The 25,366-nt window shown below is 35.6% G+C and overlaps 1 protein-coding gene across 29 annotated transcripts in view; it reads left to right on the top strand.

Moving 5' to 3' along the window:
* Nucleotides 1-1,392: 1,392 nt before the first annotated feature.
* The window catches only part of ABI2 (abl interactor 2), a 112,135-nt gene continuing 88,161 nt past the window's right edge, over nt 1,393-25,366 (top strand). For 23 of the 29 annotated variants that reach the window (XM_074298996.1, XM_074298993.1, XM_074298988.1 and 20 more), the window contains exon 1: nt 1,394-1,793. In XM_074298996.1, coding sequence (XP_074155097.1) covers nt 1,677-1,793 — 117 coding nt within the window. In that variant the 5' untranslated portion in view covers nt 1,394-1,676. Of the gene's footprint in view, nt 1,794-25,366 lie in introns of all 29 variants that reach the window. The other 6 variants (XM_074298999.1, XM_074298994.1, XM_074298998.1 and 3 more) reach the window with 2 other exon arrangements.

Below are 25,366 nucleotides of genomic sequence, written 5' to 3'. Positions count from 1 at the left end.
CTAAATTGTAAACTCACATAGGTAATTTAATTTCTTCAGCTTTGACTTTACATGATACCAAATTGATGATATATAATTTTTATATAATTGATATATATCAACATATATATGTATATATATATATATAATTTTTATATAATTTATAATAATGCAAGGGTAAAGTCAGGATTTGGTAAGGTTTTAGCTGTAAAGAATGAAAGAAAATGTAATAGATATTGTGACAAATTACAGAATTTAGGGAATGATGGTGGGGAAGAATACTTTAAAAAAAATCCATTCAAGTTGTAATTCAAGGGAGTATGAGAATCAGGTGAAACTCTATGATCCCTCTCTATGACAGTCAGTTTGTCTTGCATTTTTTTTTTTTTTTTTTTTTTTTAAAGAGCGCTTTCATAAAGAATCTAATTTTATCACACTAGTGGCCCTTTGAGGAAGGAAGTTCAGAATGAGCGAAGTTCTTTTTTGAAAGTTTTCAGTGCTGAATCCATGAAGAAAAGACCGGGAGGGAAGCAGAGAAGCGAGAGGAGGAAGGACAAGGGGCTCAGGGCAGGCAGAACTAGCCTGAGACACTAACTGCACGAGCCCTGAGCAGTCCCGTAACCATTTGCTTCAGTTTCCTCATCTGGAGAACAGAAGGTCCACTCCTAGGACCTTCCTCTCCGGTTGCTTTAAGGACACAATGAGTAAAGCTCGCAGCACGGCTCGGGCACAGGGGAAGTACTACATAGAAACGTTAGCTGCCGTTCCTCCCGAGGGTGCTTTGGGATGCCAGGTATCCCAGCCTAAGGCTGCCGCCTTCACTTCAGCCCGTCCCCAGGGGGTTAAGGCTGAAGAACGCATTTTGGGGATTTCCCCCATTTCCCAGCCCATTTGGTACCAAAGGGATGGAGATTTTCGTAGAAAATCTATAAGGAAAAGCAATTCAGTTTGGCTGATTTGAGAGTTTAATCCTGCCCCTGGGTATACGACTGCTCCGGGCAAGTCACTTTCCCTGGGTGGGCCTCAGTCTCCTTTCCGATAAAACGGGTGGCATGAGTTCTTGCGGCTCTTTGGCCTCTGAAGCGGGGAAAGCACAGGTGGCTAAGGGGAGTCCGAGATTTCGAGGAGGAGGTATGGGGTGGGGTGGGGGGTAAAGCCTGAGGTCTGCTTTCTGAGGCTGACTGGGATGGAATGGTGAGGAGATGCTTAGAGACTCCCCGTGACTTCCTGGCGAGGGCGACCCCCCAAGAGCACGGGGAGAGCTTCCTCCCCGGAGTCCCAAGCTTCTGCACCCACCAAGGGTTAACCAAACGACCCAAAGACGGGTGCGCATCCCAGGCTCCCGCCTCCTCCCGTTGCTAGGAGACGCCGGAAGTGGAGGAAAGGGGGCGGAGGCTGGGAGGCTTTCAGGCCTTAGGGTCGGGAGCCAAGAGTGAGGGCGCTAGAGCGCGTGCCTCCGCCCGCGCGCCCCCGTGACCGGCCTCGAGGACGCGCGCGCGCCCCGCCCCCGGCCCCTCCTCCTCCTCCTCCCTCCTCCCCACCTCGCGCGCAGCAGAGGGTGTTTCTCGCTCTTCGCGAGTTGCCGCCGCCGCCGGCGCTGCTCTCCTCTTCTCCCAGTCTTGGGTTTCCCTGGTGCTGCCGCCGCCGCCGCAGTTCTGTGTGAGGAGGAGGAGGAGGAGGAGGAGGAGGATGTGAAGATGGCGGAGCTGCAGATGCTGCTGGAGGAGGAAATCCCGGGGGGCCGCCGGGCCCTGTTTGATAGTTACACTAACCTGGAGCGAGTGGCCGACTACTGCGAGAACAACTACATCCAGGTGCCCGGCATCCCCCGGGCCGCGGGGCTGGGGGAAGGCCGTGGGGCTTGCGGGGTGGGGAGCGGTGCGCGGGGCAGGGAAGCCTCGCTGCCTCCGGGCGGCCGCCGCAGTGCTGCCGGGGACTGAGCTGCCTGACCCGAGCGGGCTCCGTGGCCCTTCGGGTCCCGCCCCTCCCCCTTTTCCCCTTTCCCCTCTCCCCTCCTCTTTTTCCCCCCTCGCCCCTCCCCCGGCCGCTGGCTTTGGGACGGGGGTGGGGGGGACTGTGATGATGTCTGTGGGGCTTTGCCTCTTGGCGCTTTTCCCTGGGTGGGGGGTGGGGAGGCTCTGTTAATGGGGGGGAGGTTAGAGGGCTGAAGCTGGGAACACTTAAAAAGCTGCGAATCGCTTCTCCCCCCGCGCGTGTGTCGTGTCCCTGCCTCCTCTTTCTCCTCCCCCACACCGGCCCCCGCACTTGAGGCATGTCACCGCGTCTGGGATCGTGGGGGAGGCCGAGTGGCATTTTAAACATTCTCTCCCCCCCATCTCTTTATTTGGTTGTTGGTTTATTTATAATTTTTATTTTTGCTTTTGATGCCCCGTCCCCTCGTCCTCTCCTCCCCTCTCCCTGCGTTTCAGATAGTTTGGAGGTGGGGAGATGGATGTGGCTGCTCAGTGCGGTGCCTAACACCATTCACTGTGCTTGAGAATTTTCTAAAGGTCTTTATTTATTTATTTTTGAAATTTTATTGAGGGCTAGCTAGGAAACGATGGGAAAACACTTGTTTCTTGATGAAAGTTGTCAATTTTTTTTCTTTTCTCAAGGGAAAAGGGGAATCTGTACTATAAAGTATCCTCTTTTTTTCTTCAATTAAATTAAATGATAATTTTTTTCCCTTTGGGAAGGAATACTGTACATACTTGACACAAATTATTATGAAAGGAAGACACCTCATGGCTTCATTTCAGTTTTTCAACTGGAAGACAGGGAATCTGGCTACTCTTACATTGAAATACTGATACCTTTTAAAAAGCCCTTTCTCCCCCTAAGGAATGGATTATTTGGAATGATTTAGTAAATATAGAATTCCTGAACTGAATTGAATACCCTTCACTTTCCGTATAGTTTGTTAATTTTCAATTACAGGTCTTCCATTTTTTTTTTTTCTATTCTCTAGGGATAAATGTGGTAGTAGGAAATCTGTGAAAATGTTTCCTCACTGTGTTTTTCCTTTCCCTTTGTTCACATTTGCCCTTATCCTTCAGGTGCAATATAAAACTAAGAAAGATAAGTTCAGGATAAAATTTTGTAGGTTCACAAATTTTTGGATGATATATGTAATTATAAAGATATGGACTATATGAGGCTTAACTAGTTAGCATATGTAATGATTTTTCACAATGCTTTGTAAGGAATATTTCTACACGACTAAATTAGATTTAAGTCAAAAGATTTTTCTTGTGATCAGTGGTAGTAGGAAGAAAAGAAGTCTTAGCAGAATCAGAAACATTTCTTGGAAACACTATTGTGCAGTCTTTTTTTTTTTTTTTAATAGGTAAGAGTTGTGGGATGGAAGATAATTCAGCTGGTGGTGGAATGAAATCTGGTAGATTATAGGGATGTCCTCAGATAGAACTATCAGTACCCACTTTGAAGGAGTTGATAATATGCTGTAGAAAATATGGAAATTATCAACATTTTCTGAGACTCCATGGAGTAAATGGATGGATTGAGAGATTGACAAAAAGAGAAAAAATGTCTTTCTGGCCAGGAATTTATTATAAAGTGAAATAAAGGGTGGGAAGAGGAAGGAAATGAATGATTTTTTTTTCTTTTTAAATCATGCTTGCAAATTACACTCTATTAAGAGTCCCTAGAATAATTTAAACTTTTAATTTTTTTTTTAATGTAAAATTTGTACTTTGACTAAAGACATTGAAAAAAGACAAAACATTATTTTCTTGATACTGGGACTCCAGAAATAGTTCCTAAATTTGTGATCAAACTTCATACAAACAAAAGGCTATAAAAACTTAACAAAGATTTCAAGTAATTTATAGCTACATCAGATTTTTGCCCTTTGAAATAAATGATAACTTGTTGGCATATTTGTCAAAAATTTGTTCTTGTAGTTATGAAATCAGGAACTCTTATAACAAAACACGGGCTTTGATTTCTTCTCAAGAGAATGGTTTTATACTGATCCTTCCACACTCTTTGCTTAGTTTCCCTAGTGACCAAAGAATTGGCAGGTTGGGATTGGTGATGGTTTACCATCTAAATCATTGTTTCATTGGTATTAAGGTCTTACTATGTGCAAGTTACAACTGTTTTCCAAATATAAAAATATTTAAAGTCTTTTCCTGATAGATTAAGGTTGAGGGGGAGGATCTAACTTGTGCACAAATAAATATGATACAAGATGGATTGTTGAAAAAGCCAAGGAAAGATCTGATCACTATAGTATAAGAATATTTAAGGAAGAAGAGATCAATTTTGGAGGAATCAGGAAAAGATAATATTGGAATCTGGAATTGAAGAGAATTTCAGTAGATGCTTCAAGCAAGATTGTTTCTAGTCACAGAGGATGGATCTCCATGGAAGTATTAGGCAGGATTACAGACCAATTATACTCTTAATTTCTCTAGAATTCAAATTCTTAGAAACCTGAAAGAAGGTAGGTTAGATTTTAGTTGTAGAAAACTTTAAATGACAGAAGAATTTATAGTTTATCCTGGACATAGGTAATAGGGAGCCAATGGAAGTTTTTGAGGTGGTGATGGCATGGTGACATGTGTAATCATGAATATTATTTTTAGTTATTGTATTGGAAGGGAGTGGAGACTCCAGTCAGGAATAACAATTAGCAAGATTCATGTGAACTTGTGAATTAGGGTGATGGCAGGATAAGTGTAGAAGAGGGAGTAGATAGATGAGATTATAGAGGTAGAATTGACTAGACTTATCAGGTGATTGATGGGAGAGCAAAGGAAAATAGTTTCAAATAATTTAGAGATTTCAAGTTTTTGGCACTAAGAGTTTAGAATGCCTTCAATAGCATTCAGTTTTTTGGTGGGAAGTGTAAAGGGTAAATAATGACTTGAGTTTTTGATATGTTGAATTTAAGGTGCAGTTAGGATGGGTAATTGGAGATCAGGAGATTGGATCCTAGGAGACATTAGGACTATATAGGGAGTCATATATACATTTTAGGCAGCTAGGAGACTTAGTGGATAGAGCTGTGGACCTGCAGCCCAGAAGATCTGAGTTCAAATTCTGTTTCAGAGGCTTACTACTTATGTGACCTTGGGCAAGTAACTTAATTCCTGCTTCAGTTCCTTATCTGTAAAATGGGGATAATAATAGTAACTTCGACCTTCCAGAGTTGTGAGCATCAAATGAGCTAATAATTGTAAAATGCTTAGTACAGCACATAGTAAGGGTTATGGCAAATGCTAATAACTATTATAATAATTTGTGAATAAATGATAATTGAAACAATCAAACCATTTGAGATTGCTAGAGGACAAAGTTTAGAGACAGAGTAGGATTGAAGTGTAAGCTTTGAGGTGCACATGTAATCATGGGGATGGAAAGGAGGAAGATGAGCCAGTATAGACCACCAGTTCAGAGTAGTCATACAGATAGATGGGGAGCCAAGAGAGATGGTAATGTCACAAACTTGAGAGGAAGGAGAGTTTCAAATAGTCAAGAGTAAAGACCATACTACAGAATGGTCAGAAATAAAAAAAGACTGATTTGGTAATTAGGAGGTCAGTAGGTTTGGTTGCCTAGCCTAAGATAACTTCCATTTTGTTCTTTGCAAAAGTGAATTTCAGCAGTAAAAAAATGAAGGGAATCAGATTATTGATCAGGTGTAATAAGTGGTTATTAATTTTTTGATTGGACACTTTCAAGTTTATGCCAATTAAAAATTCAGAAATAAGATCATAGTACAATGAGATCAGTATTTTAAATATTTAACTTTAAAAATTTTGCATTGTACTTTAGAAATCACTTTCTACTTTAAAAAATGAGAAGAGGCCGGCCCTGAAGTCAGGAGGACCTAAGTTCAAATCCAGTCTCACACATTTAATGTTTCCTAACCTGTGTGACCCTGGGTAAGTCACTTAACCCTAATTGCCTCAGCAAAAAAAAAAAAAAAAAAAAAAAAAAAAAAAGAAGAAGAAGAAGAAGAAGAAGAGAAAGGACAAATATTCAAAGGATAATTTGTCCTTTTAACAAAATTTTTATTGTACTTTAACCTCAACTAGGCCTTCCCTGCTATTAGAAGATCCTAATATATTATACCTCTCTTATCAACTCACTATCCCACTCTCCACAAGCAGCATTCCATGTCTTTTCATCCATTTGTCCTCAAACCTCCCTTGGCTTCCCTTTTCCTTAATTTTTTTTCTGAAAATGTTTCTTCATATTTAACAGGAAAAAAGGGGACCTTTACTTTGAACTCCTCCCTTCTTCCTCATCTCTCAAATGCCTTCTCCATTTCTCTTTCACCTCTGTCTCCCACATTGAAGTGGCCTACCTTTTAACAAGGCTAATACCTTCTCTCCTTGTTCCAGTGATCCCATTCCATCCTATCTCCTCCAGCAGATTGCTTCCTCTGTCATTCCTACTTTTTCATTTATTTTCAGTTTCTCTCTGTCTCCCTATAAAAATGACCATGTTGAAAAAACCCTCACTTGATCCTTGCATCCCCAGTAATTATTATCTTGTATTTCCTGCGATACCTTCCAAACTAGTAGCTTTGTAGCTAAATTCCTCAAAAAGGCCATCTATCCTAGGTGCCTCTTCTTTCTCTCTTTTTACTCTCTTCTTTACCTTATATAATCTATCAACCTTCCCCAGAAATTGTTTTCTCCAAAGTTGCTGAAGGTCTCTGAACTGCCTAATCCAGTGGCTTTTTCTCAGTCCTCATTTTCCTTCACTTCTCTGCAGTCTTTGACACTGCTGATTGTTCCTTTCCCAGAACTCCCTTTTCCAAATACCACTCTCTGCTGCTCCTCCTCCTACCTTTTTCATCCCCCCTTGGTCTTTTTTGCTTTGTCTCTTGCACATCACTCTCTAACCATGATGCCTCTTAGGGGTTTACCTTAGCCCTTTTCTCTTCTCTTTCTAAGCTACTTCACTGGGGTGATCTCATCAGCTCCCACAGATTTAGAGTCATCATCTCTAGGCTGATGATTCTCAAATCCACCTCTCCTTCCCCTACTCTTTGCTGATGTCCAGTCTCCAACTAACTGCCTGTCAGATACATCAGACAAGACGACCAGCAGACATCTCGAACTCAACATCTTGAACTCACTGTCTTTCCCTTCAAATGCTCCCCCATCTTTTAACTTAGCACTTACTGTAGGGTCACATCGTCCTTCCATCCCTTCCTCAGGCTCACAACTTAGGAGCCTTCCTGGACTCCTCATTCTCTCTCACTCCTCATATCCAAGGACTATTGATTTCATCTTTGCAACATCTCTGAAATATGCCCCCTTCTTCCCTGTGAAACTGTCCCTACTCTAGTGGTCATCCTCATCAACTCATAGTTGATTATTATTATAATAGCCTGCTCATGGATCTGCCTACCCCAAGTCTCTCCCCATTCCATTCCATCCTCCATTCAGCTGTAGCTGAATGTAGTACACTCCATTAAGTCTAGCTCTGATCATATCACCCTCTATTCAGTAAACTCCAATGGCTTCCTATTGCATCCAGGAGCAAATACATAATGATTCTCTTTGGTATTCAAAGCCCTTCTTGACCTATCACCCTCGTACCTTTCCAGTCTGTTTATACTTTGCTCCCCATCATCATTTCTAAAATTGAGAAACATTGGCCTTACAACTTAACATTTCATAATTTACATTGTGAGAAATATGTGATTAGGCTAGCATCATGAAGGAGGAAGAAGAAATTTAGATGAGATTGGTTTATTGCCCTCGATATCAATACTTACAGATGAGTTAAAACCAAATTTGAAAAGTTATTAAGAACAAATGAATTCTGTAGTATAAAATATTAGTCACAAAAAATTGAGGTTCTCGAAGTTCCATTTTTCTTATTGAAGTATTTTACTTTTAATGTCATATTTTTAATGGACTCCTCTGGGAAATTTGTGTTTACTACAATTGTAATATATCTCTGTAGGCAATCAGGATTCAAAAGCATACATATTATTTAGATTGATTCTATGTTAGGTTAAAAAAGATGATTACTTTTCTGTGAATAGTATGTCAAATCTCATTATCACAGAATACTGTGGGACCAAAGTTATGAATATGGATTTTTCCAGAACGAGAAATTAGCAAATTGACTCCAAATTTTATTATTTCTATTTCTGAATAATGGAAGTAAAATATTGGTGGTCTTCCTTTCCTTTTTTCTTTAACTTATGGATTAGACTAATACTATTATTGAAAATAAAGCATCATAAGCATCACTCTGATATTTTCTTGTCATAGAATGATTTTTTTTTATAATCAAAAAATTTGCAACAAATTTATTTGATAAAGACCTTATTTCTCAAATACATATTAAGTATATAACTGAGTTCCAATTTATAAAAAAAAAAAAAACCATTCCCCTATTGATATCAAAGGATATAAACAGCAAGAGAAATCAAAGGCATTCATAGTCATACAAAAATGCTGTATATCTATTAATTATTATCTATTAATAGCACAATCTATTAATTAGAGAAATGCAAATCAAAACAACTCATAGAATGATTTTTAATATATTTGGTCTTGAATGTTTTTGTGGAGGTGAAAAATGTACAGAAAAGTCCTTTTTTAGAGAATCTAGTATAAAGAACAAACATAAATGAATTTGTGAGTATTCAAAAAATTGGAGAGGGCAGGTCATGTATCAATGGTAGTCTTATGATTATTGCTCCATATTTTCTCCTAAAAGTTATATTTACATTCATTTTAAATTTTCTTCTTTTCCTTCCAGAAAAAATGGTACCTGAGAGGAGACTTTCAGGTGAACTTTGGGATTTGGGTTTGGCCTTTCTCTGTTTTCTCTTCAGTTTACCAATCTAATGCTCTAGGTTTTGCCACCATTCTGATTTTATAACTATATAGTAATGCCATTGAATATTGTTGAAGATAATTTACTACTATCTGCTTTATAGAAAGTTCCAAGTTATTCCTTGGTGCCTTCTACCTTCTGTTTCTGAAAGAGTCTTATCCAAGGGCTCTCAAACAAACCTGCTGTCCCCTGAAGTGTTCTATGCGATACATTTTTCCTCTTTCTCTTCTTTTGTCTCTTAACTACCTTATTAAAGTAGATCAAGGTCCATTGATATAGGTACATCAGTAATACAAATAACTACCTATTCACATCTTGTTGTACTCTTATCTAGGCCTCCACAGGGGGTCCACTCAATGTCTGCTGTCCTTACTTGAGATCTCTTTATGTTGTATGGATTCTGAGACAACCCATCTTATTGTGTATTTGACCCAACTTTATTAGTCATACATGTCTGTGATCATGTTTTCTCCTGCATATTTCTTTGTTAGTAATAAATTACAATGTATTCATTACTGCCATATGTCTCTTTCGTCTTCTGGGTGATTTTCAACTTTAATTATTTGAAGACTTATTCCATGACTTGAAGCTATACAGCATTACTGAAGAATCTTTAGAAAAATGAGCCTTTGTTTTAGAGAGAAGCTTTGGATCATTAAAAACATTGTGAAATTTTCCAAAGGTAATTTGGCTTCCTCTTCTATTCAGTTCTGGATCCCGTTCATTGATGATCTGCAGTATCTACCCCCATATACATATTCAGCTGTACAGTCAGTGAGGATAATAAGAATTCTCCATTTACTTGGTTTTCCTTGTGTATATAATGCAGACTCTTTTGACTGATTATTAATCTTGTTTCGGAGTATCTGGCTCAAACATTTAACATAGATGTAGAAGTGCATTTAATGCTTCAGAACAGGAGTTTTTTTTTTTTTTTTTTTTATAATATTATCCCTTGTATTAATTTTCCAAATTATCCCCCCCCCTCCACTCCCTCCCCCCGATGACAGGCAATCCCATACATTTTACATGTGTTACAATATAACCTAGATACAATACATGTGTGTAAATACCATTTTCTTGTTGCACAATAAGCATTAGATTCCGAAGGTACAAGTAACCTGGGCAGACGGTAGTGCTAACAATTTACATTCACTTCCCAGTGCAGAACAGGAGTTTTTAACCTGGATCTCTTTTGCCAGTCTGGTGAAGCCTATGAGGTCCTTCTTAGAATAATATTTTTAAAAACACAAAAGAAACATAGGATCAAAAAGGAAACTAATTGTAGTTTTATGTATGCATGTATATGTTATACAGACACATAAAATTCACAGAACTCTTAATTAAGAACTACTGCTTTTAGAAGTTTTGTTTTGCTTTTGATTGAATCTGTGATTTCATTGGGGTAGAGAACCTTCTAATGTAGATCCATAATTGCTTTATGATTTATAGTTTTAGAGTGTTCCTTGGGGCTCTGAAAGGTTCAGGGTCCTGCCTAGGATCGCTTAACTAGTATGTGTCATAATTAGAATTTGAACCCAAGTTACTCTGTAGTCAAGCTAGGGGTATGTCTTTACTCTTTGTTTAGTTACTACACTAATTCAAAGAAGTCACCTGAATGCTGGGCTTTAGAGGCTGTTACATTAAATATTATGAATGAATTTTGTAAATGTTTGAATGTGTGGTGGCATTTGGAGTAGACTAAAGCAATATGGTGTTTTTGGAAACTGAGTGGATGCCCATCAGTTGGAGAATGACTGAATAATATGGTATATGAATGTTATGCAATATTATTGTTCAGTAAGAAATGATCAATCAGGAGGATGATTTTAGAGAGACCTAGAGAGAGTTAAATGAACTGCTGTTAAGTGAAATGAGCAGGAACAGGAGAGATAATTATACACAGCAACAACAAAATTATACAATGATCAATTCTGAGAGATGTGGCATGATTGAGGCCAGTTGCAATGATCTTGTGATGAAGAAAGCCATCTATATCCACAGAGAGGATTGTAGAAAGTGAGTGTGGATCATTCTAATAGCATTCTCACCCTTTTTTTTGTTGTTTACATTTTATTTTCTTCCTCATTTTTTTCCTTTGTGATATGATTTTTCTTGTGCAGCAAGATAATTGTATAAATATGTATGCATATATTGGATTTAACATTTTTTTTTTTTACCATGTTTAACATATATTGGATTACTTGCCATCTAGAGGAGGGGGTGAGGGGAAGAAGGGGAAAAATTGGAACACAAGGTTTTGCAAGGGTCAGTGTTGAAAAAGTACCCATGCATTTGTTTTCAAAACATAAAAAGCTTTAATAAAAAAAGAATAATGGTATTTTAAAATATCCAGATTTGAATTTTTTGTCTTACTAACTTAACCTGATATGTAAAAGCTGCTTGCTTATCAGTATAGTTTAAGGCATATGGTTGCATTCTTGGTTTTTCCTAAAACTGTGTAATGAAGATTAAAATAACTAGAACTTGTGAATCACATATTTTTCAAAACTATTGCAGTATAATTTATAGGTTAATTTTCCTTTAGGCAGTACATTTTTCTGACTCTAGTATCTCTTTCCTCCAAACCATCATACATGCTTCTTTTTTAGACTGATCTTCTGAAAAAAACGATTTCTGTTCATTTTCCCATGATAAAAATATATCATCTTGTATATAGGATGATCACTATGTCTTTGCCAGAAAGATCTTTGATTTCAACATATTTGTTTAGTGTTATTTCCCAATGTTCTTCCCTAAAGCTTCCAAGTCCAGCTAGACTAGTCTGGACTCATTGTCCTCTAGACATTCTTTACTTATGTTAAGCTCTTTTGCTTTTGTTCAGTGTTTCTTTTGACAAAAATGTGTCTCTTTCTCCATCAGAATCCTACATGTTTATAGGACATGTAGGATTAAGAGTCCTCCTTAAATTCAGCCCTTTCCCCTAAAATATTCCTTGATCATTACTGTTCACATTAATTTATCATTTCTTTAAATTTTTGTAACCTTTAATGACTGTCACTTAGCTCTTATTTGTTCTCTTAGCATTATTTAACTTTTCATGTGTGGATACCTTGTCACCTTGACTAAATTTTAATTTCTGCAAGTCAGAGACCTTATCTTAAACATTTTTATTTCTTCCCAAGAACCTAAGTATTCTATGTATGTGATTTTAAAAATCAAGTAAACATTAAGAAGTGCAGTAGATACAAATTGAATTATAAAGATGAGAAGACATTTTCCCCTTTTTTCTGATTCTTCTTTCACAACATGACTAAAATGGAAATAAGTTTAACATGTTTGTACATATGTAATTTATTTCATATTGGGAAGGGGGAGGAAAAAGAGGGAGGGAGAAAGAAAAATTTGGAACTCACAATCTTACAAAAATGAATGTTGAAAACTATCTTTACATGTAACTGTGAAAAAATGAAATGCTATTAAGTTTTTAAAAAAAGAAATTTCTTTAAAAGAATCTTGGGTACTTTTAATTTGTTCTTCAAATTCTTTTGATATTGTTCTTTCAGCAGAGTAGATAGATAGTGAGCTGACTTCAGAGTGAGAAAGACATGGATTTAAGTTTCTCTGTAGTGGCTGTGTGATTTTGGGCAAGTCATTGAACTTCTAGGGCTTTTTAATTACTTTTAAGACTTTATATAATTTGCCAGTATAGTTTATGGGGAGAATTTCCAAATTGTGAAGTTTCTCCTACTTTGATAAAATCATAGGAATAGGCTAAAAGAAAAATTCCCATTTAAAAAAATTATCATTATGTGGACCTTTATTTCTATAAACATTTATGTTATCTTAAGTAGAATACAATTTTTGTTCCATTCGATCTCTCTCAAATTCCAAAAGAGCAATAGGTAATGTAGTATAAGAATTAAGAATCTCACATTGTACAGGATAATTATTTAAATTAGTCATTGTGGGAGTTCCTTGTTTGTTTGTTTGTTTTCCATTTATATTTCTTCCCTGCCCTCCGTTTTTTCCCCCCCATTTCTAATTATTATTATTATTATTATTTTTGGTGGTGGTGGTGGTTGTTGTTGTTGTTGTTGTTGTTGTTGTTGTTGTTGTTGTTGTTGTTGTTGTTGTGGCTCTCATTCTAGGTCTTCCTTTTTTTTCTTTTTTTTTTTTTTTCTTTCTTTCTTTCTTAAATTTTATAAACATTAAATAAATTAGTTCTCCTAATTGTGAAAGTTTGTGGATTTATGCACATTTTGCAGAATGGCTGCCCCAGACCTGATTTGTCAAGTTGGGAAACCTTTTTGATGTTCTGAATAAAAAAAAACATTGTACACAGTAACAGCAAGATTATAACATTGATTAATTGTGAACAACTACTATTCTGATCAACATAGTGATCTAAGACAGTTCCAAAGCATGTATGATGAAAAATGCTATGCATCTCCAGAAAAAGAACTGATAGAATCTAAATGTAGATTAAAGCATACTTTTTAAATTTTACTTTTTTTTTTTTTTTTGTCTGTTTTCTTTCACTCTATAACAAATTGCTTGCCTTCTCAAGGAGGGGGAAGATGAGAGAGGGAGAGATTTTGGAACTCAAAATTTTAAAAAAATGAATGTTGAATTTTTTACATGCAATTGAGAAAAGACTGAGAGGCTTAAAAAATTGGAAATATATTCAACTTAATTATGCATCTCTAACACATTTAAATTTTTAAAAATGGTGGTATAAAATGGTTAAATTTGATTTAAACATTTGGACAAATTGAATTCTCTTGAGTTAATATTATTTTTCTTTGACACTTTAATTTGTTTTAAATTATTTTTGAGTTTTAGACAGAGACATCAGATATTTAAGTAGGAAGTCAAAAATGTTTAAGAGCCAATCATTAATTATTAATACAATCATTAATATTAATATGCCATTTAAGTGCTTTACAAATATTACTTTATTCTCTTACTAGCCTTGGGAGGTAGGTGTTATTATGATCTCTATTTTACAATTAAGAAAATTGAGGCAAATAGGGTTAAGTGACTTGCCCAGCCAGAGTCACATAGCTAGTAAATATCTGAGACTGAATTTGAATTCAAATCTTCCTAATTTCAGGCCCAGTGTTCTAGTCATTGAGACACCTAGTTGCCTTTGATTACTAATGAATGAAGGAATTAAAATTTTTTAAAACGTTTACTGCGTGATAGAAGCACTATGCTATTCAGAGAATACAAATGGAAAAGTAAGATAGATAGTTCCTACAAATTTTTCTTCTTTGCTCATTTACCCTAAACAGCAAGCAATTATTTTAAACATTTTTCCATATTTGTCATGATGCAAGAAGAATTGTACCAAAGGGAAAAACCACAAGAATGAAAAAGCAAACAAAAAAGGTGAAAAATACAGTGCTTTGATCCACATTTAGTCTCCATAGTTCTTTTTTTGGATGCGGGTGGCATTTTCCATTCCAGGTTGATTGGAACTTCCTTAAATTACTGCATTATTGGGAAGATTCAGGTCCATCACAGTTGATGATCACATAATCTTGTTAATGTGTTCCATATACTCTTTGTTTTGCTTATTTCACTTAGCATCAGTTCATACAAGTCTCTCCAGGCTTTTCTGAAATCAGCCTGCTTAAAATTTCTTATAGAACAATAATATTCCATCACATTCTTCATCCATTCCATAACTGATGGGCATCCACTTAGTTTCCAATTTCTTGCCACTACAAAATAAGCTGCTATATTTTTGCACAATTGGAACCTTTCCCCTTTTTTATACTCTCTTTAGGTTATGGACCCAGCAGAGACACTGATAGAACAAATGGTATGTGCAGTTTTATAGCCCTTTAGGCCTAGTTCCAAATTGTTCTCCAGAATGATTGGATCATTCCACAATTTCACTAACAATATTAGTGTCCCACTTTTTCCATATCCCCTCCCACATTTATCATTATTTTTTCCTGTCATCTTAGATGTGAAGTAGTACATAATTTGCATTTCTCTAATCAAGTGATTCAGAGCATTTTTTTCAAAAGCCTAGGATTGGCTTTAATTTTTTCATTTGAAAATTGTATCTTTTGACCACTTATCAATTGGGGAATGATTTGTATTATAAATTTGAATCAGTTCTCTATATATTTTAGAAATGAAGCCTTTATCAAAAACACTGTGGTTATAAAAATTTTTTTTTAAACTTCTAATCTTGGCTGCATTGATTTTGTTTGTGCAAAACCTTTTTAGTTTAACATAAAAAAATAATCTGTTTTGCATTTCATAATGTCCTATGGTTATTCTTTGGCCATAAATTCCTCTCTTTAAGGAGCTCCCATTCTAATAGTGATAGACAATACCTATTGAAAATTTAAACTACAAGTCAAATAGGAGAACTTTAGTACTTATAGTTTAAGAAAGTATAAGGCATTTAAGAATACTTCTTAAACATTTATGAAATAGTAAAAAAAATAAAAGAAGAAATGTAAATTTGTTTAAAGGAAGGAATGAGATAAAAACTTTTTAGGGCTTATCATAGAGTAGTAAAGTTATAAGGGACTTAACTATTGTATCTAACAACATTATAGAAGATGAAATAGAATCCCAGAAGTTAAGTGAGTTGTAATAGAAAGTTAAGCTCTATAATTTTCTTATCTTTTTGATTATCAAACTGCTTCACCAGCTTATTAGCACTTATTATTAACAATTTTATTTCATTTGATTATTCATTTTTTATCTAAGTTTGAAAAAAAGTTACAAGATCTTTACTGATATTGGAACTTTATGTCCATGGAGTTAAAAAAATACATATAGGACTAACTGTTAATAAGCTTTCATATTATTAATATTTGGTACAAATTAAAGTTTTTGTGGGGTGAAAGAAGAGCGATTGATGTCTTTGCCCTAGATAGAAGCTACTGTTGACTAAAGATAATGTTGTTTTTGGAGAAAGTACTTTATTAACACCAAAAGGACTGAAATTTAAGGATGCCTGGAAGTATTAAGGCATGAATTGATGTAGGGCATTTCTTTTTTATAAGGCAAAGAAAGTACAGATAATAGGATGAAAACATTAATTTCAGAGTAAAATTATAATTTTTCATCAGCTTTTGCATTAATAAAAATGGTGAGTTGGTAATCTGGAAAGTTTAGATGGGTCTTATTTTTAGGGTGCAGGGGAGCTGGTTAATTCTGGGAGAAAAGAATATCCATTTGGAAAATCTTAGAGATTATATATTCATGTTTTGAAAAGAAAAGAGACTGCATTTAATTTTCCTTTGTTACCATAGACTTTAGATGGATTTTCAGGCTGTGGGTGGCAAACATTTAGTCAGATGGAACAGTCTTAAAATATTTGTCTTTCTTGAGGTTTTTCTGCCATTTAAGGTTTTTTTTTTTTTTTTTTTTTTTTTTTTTTTTTTTTAAGGCTGGGGTTAAGTGACTTGCCCAGGGTCACACAGCTAGGAAGTGTTAAATGTCTGAGACCAGATTTGAACTCCTGTCTTCCTGAATTCCAGGCTGGTGCTCTATCCACTGTGCCACCTAGCTGCCCCTACCATTTAAGTTTTTAATAGTTTTAATCAGAAACTATCTTGTCAAATGTTTTGATTGCAAATTAAAATTTAACATGAGAAGAGTTATAGAAATACAGTGAATTGTAGAACTGAATAAAAAAAATTTTATCTAAGACCACCTTATATATATATCACTCTTAAAGGACATTAGGGGGATGGGAGAAATCAGGATGTGGATCGAGTTTGATTATAACCCAAAGTTGGGGGACATTGACCTTGAAGTAATTTAATCTTTCTGTGATCTAGGGTATATTGAAAACTATTTAGAAGAAACACTGTTGATTTTGGAATCAGATTCAAATCCCAATACTTCTACTACCTCTGTGATCTTGGGCACAAGTCCCTTAGGCACTTAATCTTTTTGGGCTTCATTTTCCTAATCTGTAAAATGAGAATATTAGATTGCATGATGTGTGATATTCCTTGGTCTCAGTTTTTTTTTTTTCTTGAATTACACGCCAATTTGCATTCGTAGAAGTTTTCCTTACCTTGAAGCTCTCTATACTCACTCTCTGAAAACCATAGGGAGCTTTGCCTTTTCCTAGCAAACTTGGTTCCTTATCAGTAACTTGGTTAGGTAATTATTAGAAGTAGCATCCCATGATAATTACAAATGGACATGTCTGTACAAAAAAATAAAACCTTTTGTTTACTTTGAGAAATTTATTTTCTTCCATATACTTTCCTCCCCCCTTCCCTACCCCCCAGTCTTTTGCTGACATTTTGGATCTGAAGTCTTCCTTGCAGAAATTACTTTTTTTTTTTTTTTGTTAAACAAATTTTGATGAGTTTAGACTTTTAAAAACAGACAAGTTCAAATACAATTCTTGAAGAATGCATAGGAGATGAAATCTTAAAATTTTATGACATCTTAAGTCATCTAGCCCAACTTAGCACTATGCAATACAACTTACATACAAAAATAATTATATAAACTTTAATAAGTGCTCTTAATATTTAATGTCTACCACTAAACTGATGACCAGATTTTTCCAAAAAATAGGTTTTTATTGAGATCTTGTTCTTATATTACCTAGATTTCTCTTGTACCACTTTCATCTCCTAATCCTTATGTAGATTATGTTTAAAGAAAAGAAAAGAGATAATTAAAACTATTGAATCTATCTGATGTTATATGCCCTGTTTCATACCTGTTTATCCTAGATTTTCAAGTCTTATTCCTATTCTGTTCATTTATAGCTGCATCTAAATCCTTACAGTTTCTGTTGGTATTTGAACAACTAGGAATTTAAAATAGTTATTCAAGTATCTGCTTTTGGAAACTTTTAATAGTTTTATGACATATCTTAGGGATCTTTTAAAATGTCCTTACCTTAATGACTTGAAAATTGTTTCTTTGAAATAAAGTGTGAAAGTGCCCATGTTAGGTGCAGTATGTTAAAAGACTATCAAGTAGTTCTATTATCAACCACTTATTAAATATTTTCTAGAGAACTTTGGGAAGTCAGTCAACTTAATGGTTTTTGAATACCTCTGCTTACAAGAAAATTTAGTGAATGGAAAAAAAAAAAGACCTTGGGTATTTTTTGTTTTATGATAGTTGAGTGGTTCAAGTCATTCTTTATTTTATTTATTTATAAGATAGAAAAAAAAGTTGATTAAATGTTTAATTATAATAATTAATATTTCAATTGATCTTTCTTCTCTGTTTTGTTAAGTCAGTCTTTTAAGCTGACCTAAATCTCATCACAGAAAGAGATCTTTTTAGCTTGTTTTAGTTAGAGAAAAATAAGTGTTGGGAATGGGGGAATTGTAGGGGAAATTCTGGAATTGCATCCAGAAAGATATGAATTTGAAAACTGCTTTAAACACTAAATTTGTGATTCTGGGTAAATTATTTAACCTCTGTTTGACTTGGCTTTCTCATTTGTTAAAAAAAAAAAAAAAAATAAATAAATAATAGTACCTACTTTACAAGTATGTTATACATGTTTACAAGGTTGTTATAAGAATTAGATAGTGTTCATAAAGTTCTTTGCAAACTTTAAAGGATTGCATAAATACCGTGTTTCCCCGATAATAAGACACTGTCTTATTATTTTTTTGGGACTAAAAAACACCAGAGGGCTTATTTTCAGGGGAGGGCTTATTTTATCCTCCATCATGCCCCTTTTATCCTCCATCATGCCCATTTTAGCCTCCATCATGCCCCTTTTAGCCTCCATCATGCCCCTTTTAGCCTCCATCATGCCCCCTGAGTGCTTATTTTATTCTCCATCGCTTACTGAACTTACCGAGTTTTTAGATGGTTCTGTCTCAGCTCTACTCCGCGGCGCTGCTCTCAGTAGCGCCAGCAAGCAAATCACCAGGGAAGAAGAGGATGACGCGCTCACTGCTGCAGCTCTGATTGGATGCAGCTCGGAGCGCGACGTGCGTTTCACCCGGGAGGGGAGGGCGGCGCTGCTTACTGAAGGTACCGCTACGCAGCATATAGCGCAGGGGATCACCATGATGACCGTTTTCATAGTAAGTTCGATAGGGCTTATTTTCGGGGGAGGGCTTATTTTAGCGGAATATTAAAGAGTATGTGGGTGTCTTATTTTCAGGATAGGTCTTATTATCGGGGAAACACGGTACTAGCTGTTACCTATCTATCTATCTATCTCTTCCCCCCCCCCCCCCACTATTAGGGTTAAGTGACTTGCCTAGGGTCTCTCAGCTAGGAAGTAAGTGACTGAGGTTAGATTTGAAGTCAGATCCTCCTGACTTCAGGGCTAGTGCACCATCTGGTTGCCCCTGTTATTATCAATATTGATGAGGCCCTAGAATATTCTCTTTTTAGTGATTTTTAAAAATTCTATTTTCAGTTCTAAGTTCTTCTTTCCCCCAATCATTGAGAAGACAAAAACCCTAACATCAATTACGAATATGTATAGTCATACAAATTTCTGCATTAGCCATACACATTAAAAAAAAAAGAAAGATTAAAATATGTTTCAATCTGTAATCTGAATCCATTAGTATGTTTCATCATGAGTCTTTTGGAATTATGTTAGATCTTTGTAGTAGTCAGAGTTAATTCAGTCTTTCAACATTGATTATCTTTTTTTGTTTGTTTGTTTTTTGGTTAGGCACAGAGATTTTATTATTTACTCCGCTGAACTAGAAAAACAACATAATATAATCACACAAAGGCTGGATGAGGAGCTAGGGTTTGACTTCTGCACTGGGGTTTATATTTCTCCAATACTTTATTGTCTTCATAGTCTCAATGTGAAAATGCTCTCCAGAGATGCCATTGCCATCTTGGACTGTGACTCTTATTAATATTTTCCCTTAAATCCTCCATAGGGAAGTCATTCAGTGTTCTAGGATCTCTCTCTCTCTCTTTTTCATTATCGCTTTTTATATACAAAACATATGCACAGGTAATTTTTCAACATTGACCCTTGCAAAAACCTCTGTTTCAACTTTTCCTCTCCTTCCCTATATCACCTCCCCAAGATGGCAGGCAGTCCCATACATGTTAAATATGTTAAAGTATGTTAAATATAATATGTATATACATATTCATACAATTATCTTGCTGCACAAGTAAGAACAGATTTAGAATGAAGATAAAAATAACCTGAGAAGAAAAAACAAAAATGCAAGCAAACAGTAACAGAAAGAGTGGAAATGTTATATTGTGGTCCATACTCATTTCTCAGTGTTCTTTCTTTGGGTGTAGCTGGTTTTCTTCCTTACAGATCAGTTAGAACTGATTTGGATCCTCTCATTGTTGAAGAAAGCTATGTCCATCAGAATTGATCATCATGTAGTATTGTTGTTGAAGTGTATAATGATCTCCTGGTTCTGTTCATTTCAGTTAGCATCAGTTCATGTAAGTCTCTCTAAGCTCTCTTATTCATCCTGCTGGTCATTTCTTTTTTTTTTTTTTTTAAACACTTTTTAAAAATTTTATAATTATAACTTTTTTTTATTAATTTTATAATTATAACATTTTTTGACAATACATATGCATAAGTAATTTTTTACAACATTATCCCTTGTACTCCCTTCTGTTCCGAATTATTCCCCTCCTTCCCTCCACTCCCTCCCCTAGATGGCAGGCATTCCCATACATATTAAATATGTTATAGTATATCCTAGGTAGAATATATATGTGCAGAATCGAATTTTGTTGTTGTTGCAAAGGAAGAATTGTATTTGGAAGGTAAAAATAACCTGGGGAGAAAAACAAAAAATGCCAACAGTTTACACTCATTTCCCAGTGTTCCTTTTCTGGGTGTAGCTGATTCTGTCCAACATTGATCAATTGGAAATGGATTAGCTCTTCACTATGTTGAAGATATCCACTTCCATCAGAATACATCCTCATATAGTATTGTTGTTGAAGTGTATAATGATCTCCTAGTTCTGCTCATTTCACTCAGCATCAGTTGATGTAAATCTCTCCAAGCCTCTCTGTATTCATCCTGTTGGTCATTTCTTACAGAACAATAATATTCCATAACATTCATATACCATAATTTACCCAACCATTCTCCAATTGATGGGCATCCATTCATTTTCCAGTTTCTAGCCACTACAAAAAGGGCTGCTACAAACATTTTGGCACATACAGGTCCCTTTCCCTTCTTTAGTATTTCCTTGGGATATAAGCCCAGTAGTAGCACTGCTGGATCAAAGGGTATGCACATTTTGATAACTTTTTGGGCATAGTTCCAAATTGCTCTCCAGAATGGCTGGATTCTTTCACAACTCCACCAACAATGCATCAGTGTCCCAGTTTTCCCACATCCCCTCCAACATTCATCATTATTTATTCCTGTCATCTTAGCCAATCTGACAGATGTATAGTGGTATCTCAGAGTTGTCTTAATTTGCATTTCTCTGATCAATAGTGATTTGGAACACTCTTTCATGTGAGTGGAAATAGTTTCAATTTCATTATCTGAGAATTGTCTGTTCATATCCTTTGACCATTTATCAATTGGAGAATGGCTTGATTTCTTATAAATTAGAGTCAGTTCTCTGTATATTTTGGAGATGAGGCCTTTATCAGAACCTTTAACTGTAAAAATGTTTTCCCATTTTTTTATTTCCCCTCTAATCTTGTTTGCATTAGTTTTGTTTGTACAAAAGCTTTTTTAATTTGATGTAATCAAAATTTTCTATTTTGTGATCAATAATGATCTCTAGTTCTCCTTTGGTCACAAATTCCTTCCTCCTCCACAGGTCTGAGAGGTAAACTATCTTATGTTCCCCTAATTTATTTGTGATCTCATTCTTTATGCCTAAATCATGGACCCGTTTTGATCTTATCTTAGTATGTAGTGTTAAGTGTGGGTCCATGTCTAGTTTCTGCCATACTAATTTCCAGTTTTCCCAGAAGTTTTTGTCAAATGATGAATTCTTATCCCAAAAGTTAGGATCTTTGCGTTTGTCAAACACTAGATTGCTATTTTTATTCACTATCTTGCCCTGTGAACCTAACCTATTCCACTGATCAACTAGTATATTTCTTAGCCAATAACCAAATGGTTTTGGTGACTGCTGCTTTATAATATAGTTCTAGATCAGGTACAGCTAGGCCACTTTCATTTGATTTTTTTTTTTCATTAATTCCCTTGAAATTCTCAACATTTTCTTCTTCCATATGAATTTTGTTATTTTTTCTAGGTCATTAAAATAGTTTCTTGGGAGTCTGATTGGTATAGCACTAAATAAATAAATTAGTTTAGGGAGTATTGTCATCTTGATTATATTTGCTTGGCTATCCAAGAGCACTTAATGCCTTTCCAATTATTTAAATCTGATTTTATTTTTGTGGCAAGTGTTTTGTAATTTTGCTCATATAATTCCTGACTTTCCTTTGGTAGATATATTCCCAAGTATTTTATACTATCGACCATTATTTTGAATGGAATTTCTCTTTGTATCTCTTGCTGTTAGATTGTGTTGGCAATGCTGAGGATTTATGTGGATTTATTTTGTATCCTGCAACTTTGCTAAAGTTCTGAATTATTTCTAATAGCTTTTTAGCAGAGTCTTTGGGGTTCTCTAAGTATACCATCATGTCATCTGCAAAGAGTGATAGTTTGATTTCCTCATTTCCTACTCTAATTCCTTGAATGTCTTTCTCGGCTCTTATTGCCGAGGCTAGCGTTTCTAGTACTATATTGAATAGTAATGGTGATAGTGGGCAACCTTGTTTCACTCCTGATCTTACTGGGAAAGGTTGCAGTTTATTTCTATTGCATATTATGCTTACTGACGGTTGTAAATATGTACTCCTGATTATTCTAAGGAATAGTCCATTTATTCCTATACTCTCAAGTGTTTTTAGTAGGAATGGATGTTGGGTTTTATCAAATGCTTTTTCTGCATCTATTGAGATGATCATATGTTTTTTGTTAATTTGGTTATTGATATAGTCGATTATACTAATAGTTTTCCTAATATTGAACCAGCCCTGCATTCCTGGTATAAATCCCACTTGGTCTTAGTGTATTATCCTGGGGATGATTTTCTGTAGTCTTTTTGCTAATATTTTATTTAAGATTTTAGCATCAATATTCATTAGGGAGATTGGTCTATAATTTTCTTTCTCTGTTTTCAGCTTACCTGGTTTATGTATCAGTACCATGTCTGTGTCATAGAAGGAGTTTGGAAGGACTCCTTCAATCCCTCTTTTTTCAAATAGTTTATATAGCATTGGAGTTAGTTGTTCTTTAAATGTTTGGTAGAATTCACATGTAAATCCATCTGGTCCTGGGGATTTTTTTCTGGGGAGTTGATTAATAGCTTGTTCTATTTCTTTTTCTGAAATGGGACTATTTAGACTATTTATTTCTTCCTCTGTTAATCTGGACAAGCTATATTTTTGAAGGTATAACTTTTTTTTGACAATACATATGCATGGGTAATTTTATTTACAACATTATCCCTTGCACTCACTTCTGTTCTGATTTTTCCCTTCCTTCCCTCCACCCCTTCCCCTAAATGGCAGGCAATCTTAGACATGTGAAATATGTTATAGTATATCCTAGATACAATATATGTGTGCAGAACCGAATTTCTTGTTGCACGGGAAGAAAAACAAAAATGTAAACAGTTTACACTCATTTCCCAGTGTTCCTTCTCTGGGTGTAGCTGATTCTATCCATCATTGATCAATTGGAACTGAATTAGATCTCCTTGTTGAAGATATCCCCTTCATATATATAGTATTGTTGTTGAAGTGTATAATCTGGTTCTGCTCATTTCACTCAGCAGCAGTTCATGTAAGTCTCTCCAAGCCTCTCTGTATTCATCCTGCTGGTCATTTCTTATAGAACAATAACATTCCATAACATTCATATCCCACAGTTTATTCAGCCATTCTCCAATTGATGGATATCCCTTTAATTTCCAGTGTCCAGCCACTATGAAAAGGGCTCTTTTAAGCTCTCTTTTGGTTATAAGCCTAGTAGTAACACTGCTGGATCAAAGGGTATGCACAGTTTCATAACTTTTTGAGTATAGTTCCAAAGTGCTCTCCAGAATAGTTTGATTCGTTTACAACTCCACCAACAATGCATCAGTATCCCAGTTTTCCCATATCCTCTCCACCATTTATAATTATCTTTTCCTGTCATCTTAGCCCATTAAAAACTTTGTGTTCCAACCTTTTCTGCTTCCTCACCTTTTTCCCCTCCTCCCCACAACAAGCAATCCATTATAGGTTAAACGTGTACAATTCTCAACATATTTCCATAGGCATGCTTGTGTCAAAAAGGGAAAAAATGAGAAAGAAAGAAAAAACAAACAAGCAAACAAACAATAACAAATAAGATGAGAGTATTATGCTTTGAGCCATGTTCAGTCTTTGTAGTGCCCTGTCTGGTTGTAGAGGGCACTTTCCATCATAAGTCTATTGGAATGGTCTCGAATCACCAGAATTTATAGTATTGCTGTTAATATATAATTTTTTCTACTAGTTCTGCTCACTTAATTTTGTATGTTTTTACAAATCTTTCTAGATTTTTTTGAAGTCATTCCCTTCATATTTAATAGCATGAAAGTTTTCTATTGTATTCATATACTATAATTTGTTCAGCCATTTCTTAAGTGAGGGATACCTCATTGCTTAATTCTTTGCCACCAGAAAAGGAACTGCTATAAATATATTTTACATATGGGTTCTTTTTTTTTTTATAATTTTTTTTCACAGTATATATGCATGAGTAATTTTTTTTAATAATATTATCCCTTGTATTCATTTTTCCAAATTATTCCCTCCCTCCACTCCCTCCCCTTGATGAGAGGCAATCCCATACATTTTACATGTGTTACAATATAACCTAGATACAATATATGTGTGTAAATACCATTTTCTTGTTGCACATTAAGTATTACATGCCAAAGGTTTAAGTAACCTGGATAGATAGACAGTAGTGCTAACACTTTACATTCACTTCCCAGTGTTCCTTCTCTGGGTGTAGTTATTTCTGTCCATCATTGAACTGGAAGTGAGTTGGATCTTCTTTATGTTGAGGATATCCACTTCCATCAGAATACATCTTCATACAACATTGAAGTGTACAGAGATCTTCTGGTTCTATTCATTTCACTCAGCATCAGTTGATGTAAGTCTCTCCAAGCCTCTCTGTATTCCTCCTGCTGGTCATTTCTTACTGAACAATAATATTCCATAACTTTCATTTACCATAATTTACCCAACCATTCTCCAGTTGATGGACATCCATTCATCTTCCAGTTTCTAGCCACTACGAAAAGAGCTGCCACAAACATTTTGGCACATAAAGGTCCCTTTCTGTTCTTTAGTATTTCTTTGGGATATAATCCCAATAGCAGCAATGTTGGATCAAAGGGTATGCACATTTTGATAACTTTTTGGGCATAGTTCCAAATTGCTCTCCAGAATGGCTGGATTCTTTCACAACTCCACCAACAATGCATCAGTGTCCCAGTTTTCCCACATCCCCTCCAACAGTCATCATTATTTGTTCCTGTCATCTTAACCAATGGGACAGGTGTGTAGTGGTATC

This window comes from Sminthopsis crassicaudata, chromosome 3 (assembly GCF_048593235.1).
Source record: "Sminthopsis crassicaudata isolate SCR6 chromosome 3, ASM4859323v1, whole genome shotgun sequence".
Classification (NCBI taxonomy): Eukaryota; Metazoa; Chordata; class Mammalia; order Dasyuromorphia; family Dasyuridae; genus Sminthopsis; species Sminthopsis crassicaudata.
The sequence above is the reverse complement of the archived record's forward strand: the minus strand, read 5'-3'. Positions and strand labels throughout refer to the sequence as shown.